Here is a 19,777-nt window from a genome sequence, read left to right on the forward strand (position 1 = left end):
TAATAATTGGAAGACGTTGCCTGGAGGAGAGTTGTGTGGTTGTGCGAGCGAGGATGGCCACGTCGGGGGGTTGATTTCGCGCACTTAGTAAACTAAATGTATGTTGAAGCCCTGCTTAGTCCAACATGATCCTCCGGCGAAATCAAGATGAGTCGAGAAATGACTCGACTGTCACAACCAAAAACTCATTCTTAGGCAAGTTCTTCCAATTATTAAGACACTTTGTTACAATGTTAAGTTCTGATGTCAGTGGGTGTATAAAGGTGTGGTCCATGCCCCTAAAACGGAGGTTTAAAGCTGCTGTGGTCTTCAGTCGGAGAATCGACACTGCATGTAAGTCTCATCTGAGGCGGTGTAGCCAAACTTTTGGTAAAAAGCCACGTTTTTGGGTGCACATTCCAGTGTGATTTTGTAGCAATTCAGTTTTTTACTGAGAAGAGTAAGAGTTGAAACTAACCTATAAAAAAAGACAAGAGGAGAGGGAGTTTAAAAAATAAAGCAGCACAAATCACAAGATTATTTCCTGAATAAGTGTCCTATATGTGTGTGTGTGGGGGGGGATTTGTGGGACAAATATTTAAATATTAAAAACAACCAAAAACAAAATGTCTTTGTGTCATGCTCACACAGGTCTACTCACAGTTTGCCCAGCTGCTTCCCTCTGCACACGTCACTGACTACCACCTCCTCCACCCGGCCTCTCTGCAAACAAGACAGAATAGAGAGGGTCTTTATTTTGTCTCTCTAATATCAAAACTACTACTTTTTTTTTTACTATGCATAGTTTTTAAGGAAATAAAAATTTAAATGTAACTTTTTTTTTAGTTTATGGTGGTGAACTATGTTAATAATTACCACTCCTCTAATAACCACTACATTAATAAGTAACTTTGTTTATGGGATTGGTCTTTAGGGGGAAATATGGAGAGAAATTACAGATGTATCCATTGGTAAATATGCACAAATGGCTTGCCGGGATGTAATTTACCTTGGCACAGGAGTGGATGAATTTGTGTTCTGTGATCAATGTAGCCGTGGCAACAATCTGTTCCACATTTGTGTCCTCCACCACGACGACGTAGTAGTCCCCTGTCCTCTTCATATGCTCAAACTTTTCTGGAAGCCAACAGACAACATTCGTGTTTATTCATCATTAACATTTTATTACATTGTATTTAAACTTGTTTTCTAGGAGAGGATAGTTTCTTTTCTCAAATGTGTGATGTGATCTGATCTGATGTATATAAAGACAAGTTTTAGCATGAAAGTCAAAACTTGGAAAAACTGAGTAAATGGTAAATGTTCTGAACAAAATAATCAGAATCCCGCTTTTGTGTCATATAAAAGTAGCATTATGCTGAGCATGACTTACTCGTGAACTGCTCTGGTGTGACATCGCCTGTCTGGGTGAGTTCAGATAAAACCTTATAGAATCCTGAAATACAGAAACAAAACAATAGTAGGTTAAAAATGTCACTTTTACATTTCTATTACATTACCAAACAACACATTATCTATCACAAAGTGGTCACCGCATTCATATTCTCTTGAGAAGTACTGGTCTGGAACACATTATCCAACCAGTCTCTGACTCACCCCGGTTGAAGTCTGCCGTACAGAGCGGCCTGAGCACCAGGCCTTCTCCTGGGCTGGACGGGGAGATGGAGGGAGAGAAGGAGACCGTGTTGCTACTCCAGTCAAGATCCTGAAGCAGAGAGGGCTCAAAAAGCGGAGTCTCGTCCAGCAGCATTCCACAATCTCTCCTTTGGAAACACACACACACACACACACACAGGTAAGCCCACAGATACTTACACACCCACAAATGCCTGTATGCAAAACTGAAATTGTGGCATTAAATAGAGAAGCTTTTTCTAATCCGTCTCAGATACTGTGTCAGCACAGTGAGTGAATACAGTGATACTGTCATACTACCTGGAAATATGTTTGCTCTAAGTCATACAGAACTTTGACCTGGCAAATATAGTTTCACTTGGTACACAGTTGACATTACTTTACTGTCATGATTCAGTGGTTGACAAGCCAGCTGACATATAAATGAGCACACCTACATACTAATTATTACGGCCATCCTCTTATATATTTACACCAGTCTTCAGCATTCACCCAGGATGTAATCCAGGATATGTAATATGAGAACGACCCATTCACCAGTGAACAGCAGCAGTGCTCTAACACACAGGGAGTTTGAACCAAATGAACACAGCTACATCCAGCAAAAACACAGTTTACACTCACATCGCAAATAAGACTATGACTGAGTAAAGTGGGTTGTTCAGAGCCAACACTGCAGAGTATTTCCTACATTTCACCAAACAGCTCTTGTTGACCAAGTCAGTCACCTAACATACAACAAACTGCTCTAATAATGTGTAGGCAAATAACTATACTGTCCTATAGCTTCATGTAGTCTCACTCTCCTCCTGTTGTGTGTCAGACAGATCCTATGCAGCCCTGCTACCTGCTCACAGCGTTTACATTAACATTACCTCTGTAAGTGTCGCCTGCCGTGCTAACTGCTAATGTAGCTATCCTCTAACGTTACGTACCAGTGAAGCGCAGGAGAACAGATGGTCCGGTTGGATTCCCACACTGAGGTAACGTCCTGTAGCGACCGGGGAGTTGTACTAGCTCTGCGTGAGGCTGGGCTCCATCGCTGAGCTCCACAGTGGGGCTGTTTCCTGCTGGCAGGAGCCCTTCTGGATGACGTGGCAGAGACGCCGGAGGTAAGGGGCGCAGCCTGGTGACGTCAATAGAAGTACACACGTCCCAGTGTGATGAAACAGGAACTATTTTATATTATAGTGACTCCAACAACACATTTATTGGACTAATACACTCCAAGGTCCGCTGTACTGGGTACTGGCCACTACATATTTGACAGGGTTCACTGTCATTGTTGTATGTTCGTGGGTTTGTATCAGGAAAAAATGATTAAATTGCTATATTTAGTTAAAAAGCCGTAGAAGCTCTGTTTATTGAGTCTTTTGTATTAACATATTTTACAAAAACTAGATTTACAGAAATTATCCATAACTGAACCAGTCTCGATTTAGGCACAAAAATACAGGAAAGCTCAGTTCAAGAAAGTACTCGTTTTGATTAAATATGTAATGGTTATGAAAGATAATCCATGAATAGGAAAATACATCATGGATATGAGGAGCTGTTAAATAACTGAATGGAAAAATGAAAACAAAACTGTCTAGTTTCTTTTTTACATTATGGCTAATTGAAATCAAAATCCTACATTGTCTCCTCTTAAACCCCCCGAGATTGAGCAATAAAATAAACACACAATAAAGATCACAACACTTCAGCTTTTAGTGGAAGTTTGCGGGCTGCTCTTTGGGATAAAGTGGAAGGAAACAAAAGTACTTGTCTAGATTCATGCATATCTCACCCAAACTGCCCTTGCACTGTAATCACAAGAAATAAAACACTTATAATACAGACAAGTCTCCATCTTTGTGTCCGTCGATATGTCTAGTGCTACAGATTTTGTGAAATTTGACAATACCAAAATGTTTCAAGGGCTCAGTTCATGTTGTAAATTGCAGTACAGTTTTGAAATAAAATCTTTTTGGCAGAGGATGATTATGTTCCTTGCTGGTATGATTTTTGAATTAACACTCCTCAATGTGAGTGAACAAAGACCACACAAATTTATTCATTAAAGGTTCTCAGTCATTCAGGTCATAGAATATCTAGAAGTATTACATCAGAAGGCAACCGGATTTGTTGTTGAGTCTTGAAAATGTTTTTTCTGATGATCCGTTCTGCTTGAATGATTGACAAAACATCGACAAAACACCATCCAGCTAGTCCAGCTGTCACAGAATTAATATCTACATACCCTAAAAAAAAAAAAAAAAGAGACTGACACTGATGACCAAGGGACCCAATTATTATACTCAGTGGAAAATAATATTCTCTTACTCGGAGAGAACTGCTAATGAACACAAGTTAATTTAAGAAAGACTGAGAGGATGACACCCATTGTACTTGTACAAAATGTAATACACCCTGTTGCCTATGCATCTCATGGGAACAGTATTAGAAAACATAGATTTACACGCCCACCCCTTGTTAAATAACAAAACTGTTTGCAATGGGTGATATTACGCACTCAATACAAACCCACATGGGTCAAAAACACTTTGTTTGCAGCATTACTTTTGATAGAAACATTCATATTTGACAAAAAGGCTGAACAATACTAAAGTGACATTCTCTTACGCCAAGGTAAGAAATAAAAACGTGTTATTTTGCCTACACTTAATTCACAGTTGAAACTCATAAAAGAATAACACACAAATACATCCGATGAGTTTCGTCATCCAGAATATGTAGATTTCCACCATGAGAAATAAAACAAAAAGGAAAAACAAACAAGGACCCAAACAGCTTTATCTAGAAATGACACCTTCAAACCTCTCTCATAAAAGACTCTTCTGAATGCAAAGCATGCTCATTTTTGACAGGCAGACTGACTCCCCACTCAAGCTGGTGGTTGTAATGCGTGGCACGTGAATAAAGGGCAATGCAACCTTGCATTTTTTGACTTGCACCCATCAATTTATAATATGCTCCAAATACTCTGGAATCAGTGAGGCAGAAGCCATTCACAACAGTCCTGCCTTATTTAGGCAGCCCAAAACAGTCCAAACGCCATGTTTGCGACACTTTTAAATTATTGTTTGAAGACGTGATGACCATTCACTGTACATCAAATGGAGGATGGGGGGTGCGGGGAGGGGGGTGTTGAAATAGCTCTGTCAGTGTCTCTTGGGACGATGATGTGATAAGACTCTTCTGCCCTGGCCAATCGATATTTCAGGGTGCAGGATCTGTTTGATTTTGCATGCGTCTCTCTGCAGCTGCTGCCATGGTCCTACGTCTCAGCACAGTCAAGTTCAATTCTGGAATAGAGTCCTCCTCCAGTCCAGGCAAATCCTCATCCTCGTCCTCTGGACTCTTGTTCAGATATCTCCTACAGGGAAGTAATGAACAACACATGATCATGGGAACAGAAGATTCAAGATAATGGGGGAAAGAAGGCAAAAGGAATGCTATGTTTCTACTTGTTAGTTGTGTATAACTGGGTCTTTCAGCTAAGAGAAGAAGGCCTTTCAACATTTCATGCATCCAGCCCTGGTTCACACAGAAAAGTCTATTTTTACAAGGCACAATCCTATACAGCTGACAATTTATACTTGCACAATCCAGTGCAATCAAAACAACAACAATCAAATTTCATTTTCANNTTTTTTTTTTTTTTTTAAATTGAACTACACAACCAGTGTACAAACCTGCGTGCCTGCTGGACCATTTCTTCTTTCCTTTGCTTTAACATCTTCTGCCTCTCCTCGGCTGACTTAGAGAAGCGACCTCCTCTCGCCTCCATGTTGTCTGACTCACTGAGGCCCTGCTCGGCTGCTCCACTGGGCCCTTCCTGCTCGTCTGCTGCAGGGCTCCCCTGTGTGGGGCCACGCTCTATGGCCTGAGGAAGGAACAGAGGCAGAATATTGTGATAGATTGTTGCCTTCTGCATTTCAAAAAAACCAAAGTAACGTGATCAGCATGAAACACAGAGGCACTGAAGCCCTGAAAGAGCTGTTGGAGAAATGTTGTGTTATCAGAACAAGGTTTAAAGGCATCACTGAAATAATTACAAAAGCTGCTATTAAAATTTGACCCCAAACTGACTGACCTGTGTTGGGAAAGGCACCTGGATGCGCCCTTCCAAGATGTTGTCAGTGGTGACCTCCACAGAGCGGGTCAACTGCAGGTCCTGCATTACCAGGTAGGAGGGCACCTGAGGGAACATCTCCTGGATCTGATGGGCCTGATGACCAGAAGGTACATCAAAAATTTAAAGGTTGGCACAAGCAGGTCTTAAACATAGAGCATTAGTGAGTTCCAAGTATATGACAGTTCAGAATACTTGGAACCTTTTTGTTTAGATATACTTGGCATCTTCTGTACAGTTTCTGCTAAAATAAATTAAATAAAGACTAATAATAAATGATGTTAACATTTGGGCACTGGTACACATCCCCAGAAACATTCTGAGGCAATAGACAGCAAGACAGGAAGCGAAGAGTGGGACAGCATTGGCTTTATGCAAGTGTCAACTGTCAGCAACTGTCTAGAAAAAAAAAAGCAATATCTGGCCTCAATTTTCTGTATATCATCTCTCATAAAACCCCCAAAAATAATTAGATTGTAAATACAAACTCACCATGGCCATGAGCTGGGAGTTGTTGGCCTGAGCGATGCCCAAAATATTGGTGGTGTGCATTACTTCCACTGAGAAACTGGGCAGCCAGCTGGCAATACGAGATCCTGTAAGATAACGTATGGATTTTGTCATTTATTGTCACGCCTACCTCTGGTAAGGTGCCTGCTTGGTTCACCCTTGGATTTGTGTCTGACACTTACCATCAAAGTGGAAGAAGTGATTGTGTTGGTTGATGTGTGGTCTAGCATCTGCAGCAGCTCCTACTGCACCAATGTTGTCTTCCAAACCCGCGCCCTGCTGCTGGCTTCTCGCCTGGCCCCCGTCCCCATTAATGTTCAGGGATGTTCGACATGTTGGACAGGAGGTGTCCTGCTCGAGCCATGAGCGCAAACAAGAGCTGGAATCGCAGACACACAACTCACAAATGTTACTATGGCATTTCTCTGTATAAGATAAGATAAGATGTCCCTTTATTGATTCCCTGTAGTAGAAATTTAAGTTTGGCCCAGCAGCACAGGGGAAATGTAGTGTAAAGAGCATGTAACATAAAAACATAATGCAAAAAAAAGAAATGCTCCAGTGGCACCAGTAAAACAATCCCTGCATGGACTCTAATATGCATACCAGCAACTGCTGCTGATTGAAAAAATACTTTACTTGTGGAAGAGATGGCCACAGGGTAGTTTGCGTGCTGTCAACATGGCATCCCAGCAGATGGCACAATCATCATCATTAGCTGCCAGCTCCTCTGCAGTAGCAACAGCAAATCTGCACAAATTAAAAAATCAAAGTACATACAAATAATGATGAAACAAGCAATCATCTAATGAAATAAAGCTTTAATTAGAAATTAATGAATTGAACAAATAAAAAAAAAATAAAAAAAACCCTGAGGTAAAAAGGGACAAACTATTAAATCAAAACATATAAATCACCTGGCCTCCATGTTGTTGATGACACGAAGGTAGTTCTTGTGTCGGCGGACGCGCCGCTGGACCTCATGGAAGAGATACCGCAGCTGCATGAATATAACCAAGCTTGCCATGGACAGCCAGATGTTACCAAAAAGCTAATGAGAGACATACAGACAGAAAAGATTAGGGACACAGAAAAAGAGACAGCGACAGACTAGATTTTAATAACATCACATGGCCAAAACCTGTTCCCTCTGTCTTACCAGCATATGGATATGGTGCATGAGGTCCAGAAAGAGCATAGCCAGCTCCATGATGAAGTCTGTGTAATAGACGTATGTTCCCTTACTCTCCCAGGTCCCTGGATGGTTCAGATCCCACAGATGAATGGAGTATCTGAGGGGACATGCACAGCTCTTTCAGGCCATGAAACACAGGCGATATTCAGACGGTACAGGGGGTGATGCGGCCCTTAACTTGCATGGGGATTAGCAATTCAGACACGAGACAAAGATTGTGTGAAAGTATTACAGTGCAATAACACAGGTGATATTGCCATCAGAAGGAGCAGACTGATAAATCCATCAACATATCAAATAGGGGTGGAAGAAAAAATCTGACTCTCAGATGCACTGCAATTTTCACTTTAATGATTATGTCTTGATGCAGATCAGAATCCAAAATTTAAAGCTAACTCCTCAACATTATGATCACCTGTAACAAAACGGTACCGGGCTGCAGACAAAATGGCTGATCTCCACACAAGCATGCGTAAGAGGCACGTACGCTCCTTATGGCTGAACATTCATTATGGCCGGCAAATGGATGACGACACGTAACGAACGAGAACAAGTGTTAATCTCTTCCATTTGTAACTGCTTTTAATAGAAGTAAATTAATCTGCTTACTTTAATGATGGATCATTACAAATACACGATGTTTTAAATGTTTTAAACGTAGCAAGTAGCCACATTGTGAGAAAAATTGTGATGCATCGACAATGGTTTTATTATCGCATTGTAGCCCGCTGAATCGGAATCAAATTGTGAGGTGCCTAGAGATCCCCACCCTAACATCAAACAAGAAGAGAGAATAACAGTGTAATGAGACAGAATCAAAGTCCAGAATTTCCAAATATGTTCCCATGTGTAATAGCTTTAAGCCAACATGCTTGGTTAAAATGTTCTTTTATCTGCTCATTTGTGAAGTACTATGAATGGCAGATGTGGTATATAAATAAACTTGCCTTGCTGCTGATATCCTAATCAACTATATGTGGTAACACAGGTTCAACACAAACAAGGATAGCATACAATGAATACATTTCTTATTGTTAGAGTACAGTTAGTCATGTAGCAAACCAATTTCAATTCATTTTTATTTGTATAGCACCAAAAAAAGTTATCTCAAGACACTTTTCAAATAGAGTAGGTTTAGACAGTACTCTGTATAAAATGATTTACAGAGACCCAACAGTTCCTGCAGTTCTGTACCTCATTACAGTTTACAACTTCTAATGTTAAAGACTAAAGATACTGCATCTTTGAGTGCCTCAGCTGATTAGAGTTGTTTCTGCTGCTTGTATAATCCTAACCACTCTTTGGGACAAAGGAGCCTTTCACACTGGTGCTAATGGAACCAGAGGAAAACAAATGGTGTCGCTAACATTAGCCCCTGATTCTAAATCTGCACAGTCTGCCATCTGTACTGCTGCAGTGTGTGTACGAGCATGCGTGTGTGAGGAGGCTTTAAAAGGGACTTACCGCATGATGACATGCCCAGTGCGTACAGTCACCAGCAGACACTGAGAACCAAAGCATACAGGTGAAACAATAGAATTCTTGTATACTACTTTTCATATAGAACAATCCAAAATATGACATTACAGTTGTTACTTTTCAAAAACAATCGCTATGTGAAGGAAATGATAAAGGAATGTCATGTGCTTTAAACTAAACCTCACTGTAAAAATGTATTCCCTTGAGACAGCTTTGATAAAAAAACATAATAAAAAGCACTTTTCCATAGCAGACATTTTGACTTGTCATAGCAGGAAAAGCACAGTTGAAAACATTAGGGATGATTCCAGCGCTCCAGTAAGCCATGCTTGTGAGCCATCATGCATAATACTGGGGCTCTGGAACGGGCACACCTAAATGAAATGCAACCATTATTAATGTTAATAATTGCAACTGTGCTTTTCCTGCTATATCTGTCTGCCATAAAAAAGAAAATTTTCAGTGTAGACAATATGGCGGACCAGGACAGCCACTGAAAGAGTGGTTATGCTTTACAAAAGACAGTAGTGATGCAGCAAAATGTGATTACTGTGTGAAAACAATTTCATGCAATGAAGGAGGTTTTCCAACACGAGGAGCTGCATTTCCTGTTGAATGGTATAATAATGCAGTGTTTGTGTTGACTCCATCTTTATTTGACTGTTTTAACATTTAATCCACTGTAAATAAAGATTATTTTTGCTTTCAAGATATTCAAGTTTCTTGCTTCATTAATATGCCAAGAATCTTGTCAATAAAAACCAGAACAGACAAGCAAAATCTGAACATATTACTGGTTAACCCGGCACTATTTCAGAATAAGCTTGGGCCTAACCAAAATCCAAAATCCAAAATCCTTCCACCAAACCAACCAAAATGGTTCTCACCTCTGCTGCCATAAAGGAGAGTGTGTGCATGCCATGGGAAGCTCCCAGCAGGCCGCAGACTACAGCCAGGCCACAGCAGTCCAACAACAGGGAGACCAGCAGACAAAGCACTCGCACATGGCTGTTCATGGGAGTGGAGGGCGAGAAAGACAGCTGTAGGGAAGAAAATGTGAAATATAAGTGATTATGCTTCCCTCAAAATGTTTCCCTTTCATCATATCCTCAGTAAGTTTTGCTCATGTGGGCCTTCGCAACCCACTAAGACAGTGTTTTTCAATCCTGGTCCTTGGGGGCCAATGCCCTGCATGTTTTAGATGTTTTCCTCCTCCACCACACCCGATTCAAATGATCAGCTCGTCATCAAGCTCTGCAGTGGCCTGATAACAAGCCACTCATTTGAATCAGGTGTGTTGGAGCAGGAAACATCTAAAACATGCAGGGGAGGGGTCCCCAAGGACCAGGATTAAAAAAAACCTGGCACTTAGGCATTTAATGTGATACTGGACTTTACAAATAAAGTTGACTTCTAATTCATGGTTGATTTAGAAGTGTGAAGTAAATCTGATTCTGGCATTTAAAGACTACAACAGGTCAAACAATACAAAATCTACACAAAAACATACAGCTTTCGATGGCAGCTAAATGAAAAAAAAGGGAAAATTGCTCAAACAAAGGAATGAATTCAACCACCAATAAGGTTTTTGTAAACCTGCTCACACACGGACTGATAAGAATGTTTTAGCATCGGGCTCAGTACCATAGTCAGGGGGCATTTCTACTGCATTCAGTAACAGAGAAACATGAACTTTTCCCTTCTACATTTTACACAAGCCATTGAAATCAATACACCCCTCACACACAAATCAAATGTGCTGGCAAAGCATTGCTTAACACATTAAAATGGCAGCCAACATTGTCTACAGTGAATAAAATACAATTTAGAAACTCATTACAAACATTAACACAGATGAGCTGAAAGAAACTAAATTGGTTTCATCAGTTCTGTAAAACTTGTATCCTACAGGGTTTCCCCAGCACACTGACAACAATGCCTATCATCTTCAGCAGTTTAACCTACATGTGTGAGCTCCACCTCAAAGCTAGAACCCACAGAAACAAGGAGACAGGAAGACAGCTGGGCGAACACACTGGCAGACCTTAATCTAAAAAGTAACTTAAATCTATAGTCAAAGCTGAGAGGCAGAAACAAATACTAGCAGCTAGCATTACATTACGGGCAACATACCAACTAAATACCTGTTTTAAATTTCATGGCTTGCAAGGAGGTGATTAAATTTGATATTTTGTTTTCCCCAACATGCGGAGCACAATCTGATACAGGGACATGTCAATGTAGCGACTGAAACTGTATCAGTAGCCCAACAAGCCAGTACAAGGAACTATTAATAGATCCCAGGCGGAAAAGAGTCCAGTTACTCTCAGACTTCTGGGGGACACTCACCACACCTTTAAAAAAAATATATAAAGTTTTACAGTGCACTAATCAGGTGTTGTCAAATGCCAGGGAATATTTGCTCCCAACCACAAAGAATGTAATTCTAGTATTCTAGTAGTCATGTTTACTGTGTAACATAAACAGGAACAGAGTACATACAAGGACATTTAGGCCAATCGATTAAACCCTAGAATATCTAATAGCAAAGAAAAAGACTAATCTTGTTGCAAATGTACACTTTTGTGAATAAGCTCTAGAGTTATTTGTGTTAACTGTATAGCTCCCTACACATACTTAATGCAAATATCGACCATTTTCAATGCCTGAATCTCTGTTAATAGTAGAGTGGGAGTCACTTTAAAAGAGCACTGGTATACTGTTTCTAAGTGACATTTCTAAAGTAAGGAATGTTCCCTGCCCTAACAAATAAAAGCCCAAAGAGCTTGGAGACTGCATAGCCAAAAAAAAAACAATTAATCTTTAGTGTCCAAGACAAATCGACTTCAGAGGTGTTCCCCATTCAAGGCAGAAAGGAAACACTTTTAAAAGAGCCAAAAGAGCTCACTTTACAATTAGACTGATTGGTTGGTTGAACATCTGGAACAATGTCATTAGTTGTTGTGGCTTTGGATTAAAAAAAAATGTGAGAGTATATTCAGAACAATAACAGTGTCATGTCATGTCATTAATTCAATAAATCTGGTTTATCAGTGAGCCCGAGATTACCATACAAGGTCATAAACACCATGGGGCACTAGAAAGAAAGAAATAATAGTTTATAATACTTACATATTCAAATCTGTCTTTGCAGAGCTGCACCATGAGGTGGAGAAAGACCAGGGCAGAGAACCACAAACACCACATGACCACTTCCTCCACCGTTTGCACGTTCAATACGCCAAAGATGAAAATGAACTTGTAGAAGATGAAGTTCCAGAACTTATCTTTCAGGTGCTGAGGAATAAACGCAGAGCAAATTAGATGACGGGTGAGAGGTTAATAACCCAGGGGAAGAAAGTAGCTGCATTCATAATAAACCCACGTATCGACACAGACTCACCTGCTTCTCACTGACTCTAAGCGGGCCAAACACCACATACTGAATCATTTTAGCAATCAACATCAAAGAGCAGCAGAACGTGTTGACTAAGACCTGGGGGAGTAAAGAGAATAAAGACACAATTAGTGTTTGGAACAACATCATCGTATCAAGCGATGCAAGCGAACTGATTAACACTCACCCACACAAAGAGACTGTCAGTGACAAGATACCACAGCACAGTGGTCGCCAGTTCCGTGTTACTGATATCATTGTTAATATTGTCAAGATCCACTGCAGCGGCAGCTGGTGCTTCATCCGTCTCCAAGGCCCCAAAGCCAGGGTCAGTCACAGTGGTGTAGGCACTGAAGATGCTGCCAGCGAGCAGAGCCACACTCAGTGCTGTGTAGGTCTGCAGGCTGGGCCAAGGAAACCTTTCCAAAAACAGCAGAGGCATTGCAGTGTTTGCTGTCCACTTCTCCACTGGTGAAAATGGTGTTTGTCCCGATCCGAGCAGAACCTGTGAGGGCAGAAGTGAGTTAGCTAGCGTTGGACAAACTTTACTTAACCTGACGTTGAGCGCAAACAAGTATAACGTTATATACACAAGTGTTATCATAGGATCGTGACTAATTTGTGTTAACGGGACGTATGACTGTGAAATCGCCAGTTGGAACACGAGTGCAACATTTTCACGTTAGTTTTCTCGAAGTTAGGAGACTATAATATAACGTTATATATAATCCCAGCTAGCCGGATGTGAGCTAACCTCCTCTCAGTTCTTAAGCAAGGCTAACTTCATGTTAAAGTTAGTTCAATACAGTTGATAAAGCCGCAAATTAACTTCCTCTTTGACGAAGTGTCATAGATTAAACCATCCGAACAAAGTGAAAACTGTGGGCCGCAGACCAGACCGGTTAACATTAACACCCCAGTAGTTAAATAACAGTAGTTCACACTGTTAGCTATTTACCTGGCTAACGTTACCTAATACTACGTTAGCTTACTTGTTAGCTAATATTAGCTACGTAGCTAGCCACCGTCAGTAACATCAAGCTCGTAGTAAATCGTCACTTACAGCGTGTCACAAATTTAGTCAAACCCAATATCCACCGTCCCTCGTTGTATTCAGTGCTGTGCTCTTAGTGCAGATGCACTGTGGACATCGTAGTTGACAACATCGTCATGTTTATTTCACCGAGCAGGCAGCTGGCTGAGGGAGGCTCTTTCTGCTGCTTCTTCTTCTTGTTGTTGTTTGAGGTCTGGCGGCGGCTGGCATCTTTAGTGTTGCATTACTGCCACCTTCTGGAGGTAGAAGCTATGGACGCCACTCTCTGCCAGTAAAAACAGAAATTATGAGATAAAAAAAGTGGTTAATGTTTTTTTTTTTTTTCAGTGGCCCAAATAAATTCATTGTTGCTATTTGTGTTTTATTCATCTAGTGCTGTATACGCAGGTTGTTTATTTTTATAATTTAATGCACTTGACTTCAGAATTCATATACTATTTCTTCATTTTAGATTGATTCCAATGTGATAAACGTCAAATAAAATAATATCTGCCATCATTTGGTGATCGACTGGCTGTTTTTGGATACTGCAGATGAGAGGAAAAAGAACCCAATAGTTGCAAGTCAAAGATTTTTGAGCGACTCAGAGGAAGGCTTGCAAAAAACAAAGCTAACCATGAAGGAGCATGTCAAAGCCCTCCAAAGAATGCTAAGAAGAATCTGAGAAAAATTGAGCTGGGATGGATGTATTTCAGAGAAGGGGGGGGGGGGAGTAAAAACTCTGATAGCACTGATATAATGAAACCATAACTGTCACAGCAGGAAAGTGAAAGAGGAAATAATAGTAAAGTAATAATTAACTATTCCAATGGTTTCAGTTCATGCAATAGATTAAGTTGACAGACAGTCCAAAGTTAAGGTGAGTGGGAGGGTTGTTCTAAATCAAAATGCAAAGGTTGCTGGGGGAGAATAAGGATAATACGAGAACCAGGACACTAGCTTAGCTTTTCAAATATTGCAAATGTATGAATCGGGTTAATACTTTAAAATAAAACAAAATGCGACAAGAAGAAAATAATTTCTGCATTCAACAGGAAAAAAAAACAAGCATCTGTATTTGGCTTTACTGAAAAAGGAACAGGGACTGTTACTCAGCAGCTACAGTCTCTTCCTGGGAAGCTTTTCTCTAGCAAATGTAGGAAAAAAATTAAACAGAACTATTAATAACAAAAAATCGGATACACACTCTTTAGCCGAAGTTGGCAGTAAAGCACATAATGTGCTGGATATTAACCCTACAAAAGGTGAGAGCAGAAATAGGAACGTTGAGGTATAGCCAGTGACTTGAAAGAAGTAACTATAAAAGACCTTTGACTTTTTTAGTTTGTCACGCAAAGTAAATCATTGCATGGAAATCCATATACTTATGTACTTTCTTTCTTCCTGAATTGCTATACTGTTGCTATATAAGTAATAAAGTTGCTTTCCGAACCATGGTCACAGAAGCTGTATTCTCAGTTTGCAGTAACTGTCTTGCATCGTCTGTTTCTCAAGATAAGTCCTGAAGCAATGCTGGTTCCTGTTCAATTCAACCTCAAAGGGAAGTGAAGACTTGCTTCAGTCGCACTTTGTTTTTCTTTTCATGCAGACACCATTGTCTGCACATACACTTGCACCTTGAACCACTCAACTGAGCAGTCGTTTTCAAAGGAAATGGGCTATGAAGAATTTGATGGTGGGAAAGCAGTGGCTTGTGTGATCCTGGGCCTGTCCTTCCTGGTAGGAGTTCCGGGGAACCTGCTGGTGATCTGGACTATCCTGAGACACGTCAAGCAGCGCTCCCACATTGTTGTGCTCATCCTGCACCTGGCTGCTGCTGACCTGCTGGTCCTCATCACCTTGCCGCTATGGATCTATTCCCTGGTACACACCTGGGTATTTGGAAAGGCCTTCTGCAAGGCCTTGGTGTACATTATCAATGTGTGCATGTTCAGCAGCATCTTCTTCATCACCCTCATGGGTGTTGAACGCTTTTTAGCCATTTGTCATCCATTTGTGATGATGCGCTGGAAGACCAAGAGCGCTATGAACAGATGTCTTGTACTTTTGTGGTTCCTTGCTTTGCTTCTAGGACTGCCTGCTTTAGTGACCCAACTTTTGGATGAAAGTAAAGAATTTGAGCTGTGTTTTACCAAAGCATTCAGCTCTGTGACTCAAGAAATCATCTTGTTATGTCTGGAGACCTTGGGGGGCTTTATAGTTCCTTTTATCATTATCAGTATCTGTTATTGTCTAGTAGCTGCCAAGCTCAGGAAAATGAGTTTCAACTCCAAACAGAAATCCATAGTTCTTGTGCACACTGTGGTGATAGCCTTCACTCTGTGCTGGTTGCCTTACCATATCATCAACACAACCGATATGGTTTGCGTCCTAGCAGGCACAGACCATGGATGTGTGCCAGAGAGTATTGTCTTTAGCTCTGGTGCCCTTGTTTTCATAAGCAGTTCAGTAAATCCTGTGTTGTACACCCTGTTTGCTAGGAACTTACGAGGGAGTCTCGAGGAGTCCCGACTGGTCAGGCTGTTCCAGGAAATGGTAACTCAAACTAACAAACTCAGGGAGCTGGTAGTACAGCAGCAGAATGACCAGAGGGCAGCAAATACACAGTTAGAGCTGCTGTCTGACTCTGTGTGAAAAAAGACTGAATACTTGAAACTGTGATGACAGGAAAACATAACACTTGTCTGCTGCAGTTAATTAAGGGACTATACTTTATTGTGAAGGCCTATGATCTAAGATTTTGAAAGCCTGTAATATAGTGTTGACAAGGGTTATGTGTCAAGTCATCAACACATACCACATCTTTTACATTTCACAGATGTCATTTCAGGCGAACACATGACTCCAGTCTCTATGTGGTTCTTAATTTTAACAATTACAAAATGCTGTGTAGGTTAAACATTTGAAACATAATTATCTACAGTATGATTAGCCAGGTTTCGTTTCACATTTACCTATTTCATTCTGTCAGTAGATTTTTCTTTTAGTCAGCCACTTGGACCACATGTTTCTTTTTATACCCCAATCCATAACCAGAGGTGAAAAATGGACTTATGACAGATGCATGAATCACCTCCATGTGTCTCAAATAGTGATGTGAGGAAACCCCTTTCCTGTGCAGTCTAGGGAAGTGAAGATGTGCTTGTGCAGCACTTTGTTTTTCTTTTCATGCAGACACCACTGTCAGCACATACACTTGTACCATGAACCACTCGACTGAGCTGTCTTCTTTAGAGGAAATGGCCCCTGAGGAGTTTGATGGTGGGACAGTAGTGACTTGTGTGATCCTGGGCCTGTCTTTCCTGGTAGGAGCTCCCGGGAACTTGCTTGTGATCTGGACTATCCTGAAACATGTCAAGCAGCGCTCCCACACTGTTGTGCTCATCCTCCACCTGGCTGCTGCTGACCTGCTGGTCCTCATCACCTTGCCACTATGGATCTATTCCCTGGCCCAGTCTTGGGTGTTTGGAGAGGCCTCCTGCAAAGCCATAGTGTACGTGATCAACGCCTGCATGTATAGCAGCGTTTTCCTCATCACCCTGATGAGTGTGGAGCGCTTTGTGGCCGTGCGATACCCCTATGCCTCAGCCGTCTGGAAGAGTAAAAAAGCTCTAAATAAAGTTCTGCTGGTTCTGTGGACTGCAGCGTTCCTGTTCAGCATACCTGTCATCCCTACTCAGGTTGTAGGGAAGGAGTCTGATGAAGAGCACTGTCTGTATCGGGAGTACACTTCTGTGACCCAGGAGCTGGTGTGTGTGCTGTTAGAGACACTGGTGGGCTACATATTACCCTTCTCCATCCTAGTGGTTTGCTATGGCTGCCTGTGCAGTCGGATTACTCAGATGACCTTCAAGTCCAAGCGCAAGTCTACAGTCTTGATCGCCAGTGTGGTGATTGTGTTTGCCATTTGTTGGACACCTCATCACATAGGAAACATCCTCTCACTCATCATCCTGGCCATAGAAAAATACTTTCCCAATGGAGCAGATAATCTGGAGAGTGCCAGGAGCACCATGGTCTTCATCGCTGGAGGTATGGTCTTCGTCAGCAGCACTGTTAACCCCATCCTCTACATGTTTGCGGCTCGCTCCTTCAGGAGCTCCCTGCGTGACACCGGCATCCAGAAGCTCTTCCGCCACATCTCCAGCACCTCTCCAGGTGAAGGCAATAGAGAGGTGTCCTTTGTGTCCAAGCGACACAGCAATCCGACCATCAGTTCTCAGTGTTTGTCTGAGTCAAAAGACCAAATGGACATATTAATAAAAATGTGTGAAAATAAGCCATCCTGATATTGAAAATGCATGGTGTTTGTGCTGCGTGTCTCTATATATATATTCTCATGTATACTTTTTCTGATGAATGAAAATTTGCCTGAAATGAATTTATAAAATTACAACACAGATGAACAGGAAATCATTTTTCTGTGCGATACGTTTCTAACTCTGTAAATGACCTGTTTTACGTGTTTTTATTATGTTGAACATATATTTATAAATGTTATATATTATGTACTTAGATTTTATTCAATGTTACTCATAAATAGTACAATAAATAATTCTATATGTATATAAGACATGTGTCAATATTATTATTATTATTATTAATAATTGTTTTTATTATTTTGTTAAATTAAATTGTATTTATTATTTTATTGATTCAGTTTAACAACGCTTTTAAGTAAGTTTGAGAACATGATTAGACAAAGCACAGTAGTATTTCATCTAATTCTGCAGTTGTCTGCCACTCATTTTAACATTTAACATCTCTGATACATTCTGATTGTGTGACTGTGAAAATTGTCCACAATCTTTTATCGTTTATTCTTAGTTTTTTATCTCTTACAGAGTATAAGTTCTTTACTCTTGACAAACTAGCTAACAGTTGTATCGCACTACAGACAGCAGTCATACTTTCAACTTCCTCTTGATGAAAAGATTGCAAAATGAAAAACTGCATGTTCCCTTTGTTGAGCAGCAAAAAAGCGGAATCATGTCTTAATGTTGCTTACAGTCTTAACAAACCCAAACTCGCACTTTTAAGTGAGAGAGTTCAGCATCAGCCTCTTTACTGAAATATATAATATACTCTCATCATAGCATAATAAGTTTGTTGCCATGTCTCCACAAAATTCTGTCTCTTCAACTGACACAGCCAGTAGATGGCGGTGGAGCTGTGTTTTTAATAATGGAGTTTTGACATCATTTCAGAGTGGATTAATAATAATATTTTTATTTCACTGTCCCAGTGGTGTCCAGGCTCTTCTGATTGGATGACCAAAACTAAAACTAAATGGCGGGCCACGTGCCAAAAGCAAACACATATTGAGTTGTATATTGCTATGTGGTTGTTAGGGTTAGTTCCCTTATTAACTGACTGACTTTCTGCGTGGTGTCACTCTTACCACCGTTGCCTGGATTATGAAATAAATGAAACGGCATTAAGAGCAATTCATATCATCATTTTTTAAAATTATTTTTGATTGTTTTATTTCTGTAGAAACATCTGGCAGGCCAAATACAACCTTATGTCCTCACATGAAGCCCCACTTTGGGACTATCCCATTGTATGTTTTTTTTATCATCTAATCAAGGAATGGTCATGATGATATTCTCTCAAAAATGTCAAGATTTGGGGAAAAAGTTTAAAATATTTGGAAGAATTGACTTTCCATACTGATGATTTCCCCATGCAGTGTCATCTGTATGTTGCATCAAATGCTATGAGATCATTGAGAGATAATGATTTGAAGTGAGGGTTGAATGAAATCACTGTGACAGTGCTCATCACCTCTTTGGAGCCTTTGAATATTACTGAGTCAGGATTATTTGAACTGTACCAATGGAAAATTACAGAGAGCAAAGGGTGTGACAAAAAAGAAATGTGTGAGACAAGATCTCACAAGAAAACAACGCTGACCCTGAGACACACTCGACCTTTTCTCACAGAATGAGGAAGCAGGTATAAACAGATAACAACAGCAGTGTGTCCCTAATGTACCCATTCCCATATTCCTACAATAAGTCCATACTGTATTCTTTTGATTGGTTTTGTTAAAAAAATGCATTATTAGCTACTAAGGTGGAAAATAATCAAACAATCCAATCAGATTACTGTTATCTCTTTAAATGTAACCCATACTTTCCCCAGCTAAAAGTACACAACAGGACAGGATCTGCCAACCACACAACTGAGCCATGAATCTTGGCTATCAATAAAGTTCACTGAGAAGTGTTGGTTGCCATAACACACAGTTTTTTGCCACTGGCTCAGTAGAAGACAGGCAAACCCCTCACACCACCTGATACTACCACTGACACAGAAGCAAAGTTACTTTCTGGGTACGGCAGTGGCTCGTACAGGTTGCAATAC

General features: G+C 40.6%; 4 protein-coding genes across 4 annotated transcripts; 2 read left to right on the forward strand and 2 right to left on the reverse strand.

The window, feature by feature from the left end:
- Nucleotides 1-140: 140 nt before the first annotated feature.
- Nucleotides 141-2,735, reverse strand: gnpnat1 (glucosamine-phosphate N-acetyltransferase 1). Its single transcript, XM_035651940.1, has 6 exons — nucleotides 2,571-2,735; nucleotides 1,597-1,763; nucleotides 1,373-1,435; nucleotides 989-1,116; nucleotides 641-702; nucleotides 141-457 (listed from the first exon to the last, which is right to left on the reverse strand). The coding sequence occupies exons 2-6, from the start codon at nucleotides 1,748-1,750 to the stop codon at nucleotides 310-312; spliced, it is 555 nt and encodes a 184-aa protein (XP_035507833.1). The 5' UTR covers nucleotides 1,751-1,763; nucleotides 2,571-2,735; the 3' UTR covers nucleotides 141-309.
- A 586-nt stretch (nucleotides 2,736-3,321) lies between these two features.
- On the reverse strand, nucleotides 3,322-13,604 carry LOC118343533 (E3 ubiquitin-protein ligase AMFR-like). The gene is made up of 14 exons (XM_035682400.1): nucleotides 13,418-13,604; nucleotides 12,542-12,859; nucleotides 12,361-12,453; nucleotides 12,090-12,254; nucleotides 9,845-9,997; nucleotides 8,943-8,983; nucleotides 7,443-7,575; nucleotides 7,201-7,334; nucleotides 6,923-7,033; nucleotides 6,466-6,662; nucleotides 6,266-6,369; nucleotides 5,735-5,869; nucleotides 5,334-5,524; nucleotides 3,322-5,014 (listed from the first exon to the last, which is right to left on the reverse strand). Exons 2-14 carry the CDS (start codon nucleotides 12,794-12,796, stop codon nucleotides 4,858-4,860), a joined length of 1,869 nt encoding a protein of 622 aa, XP_035538293.1. The 5' UTR covers nucleotides 12,797-12,859; nucleotides 13,418-13,604; the 3' UTR covers nucleotides 3,322-4,857.
- Nucleotides 13,605-14,902: 1,298 nt separating this feature from the next.
- On the forward strand, nucleotides 14,903-16,326 carry LOC118343004 (leukotriene B4 receptor 1-like). The gene has a single exon (XM_035681712.1). It carries the CDS (start codon nucleotides 15,062-15,064, stop codon nucleotides 16,040-16,042), a length of 981 nt encoding a protein of 326 aa, XP_035537605.1. The 5' UTR covers nucleotides 14,903-15,061; the 3' UTR covers nucleotides 16,043-16,326.
- Nucleotides 16,327-16,482: 156 nt separating this feature from the next.
- si:dkey-148a17.6 (uncharacterized protein LOC108190685 homolog) lies at nucleotides 16,483-17,970 on the forward strand. The gene has a single exon (XM_035681703.1). It carries the CDS (start codon nucleotides 16,612-16,614, stop codon nucleotides 17,695-17,697), a length of 1,086 nt encoding a protein of 361 aa, XP_035537596.1. The 5' UTR covers nucleotides 16,483-16,611; the 3' UTR covers nucleotides 17,698-17,970.
- The last annotated feature ends 1,807 nt before the right edge of the window (nucleotides 17,971-19,777 follow it).

The sequence above is a fragment of the Morone saxatilis genome, unplaced genomic scaffold (assembly GCF_004916995.1).
Source record: "Morone saxatilis isolate NCDOM2014 unplaced genomic scaffold, NCSU_SB_2.0 Contig11, whole genome shotgun sequence".
NCBI lineage: Eukaryota > Metazoa > Chordata > Actinopteri > Moronidae > Morone > Morone saxatilis.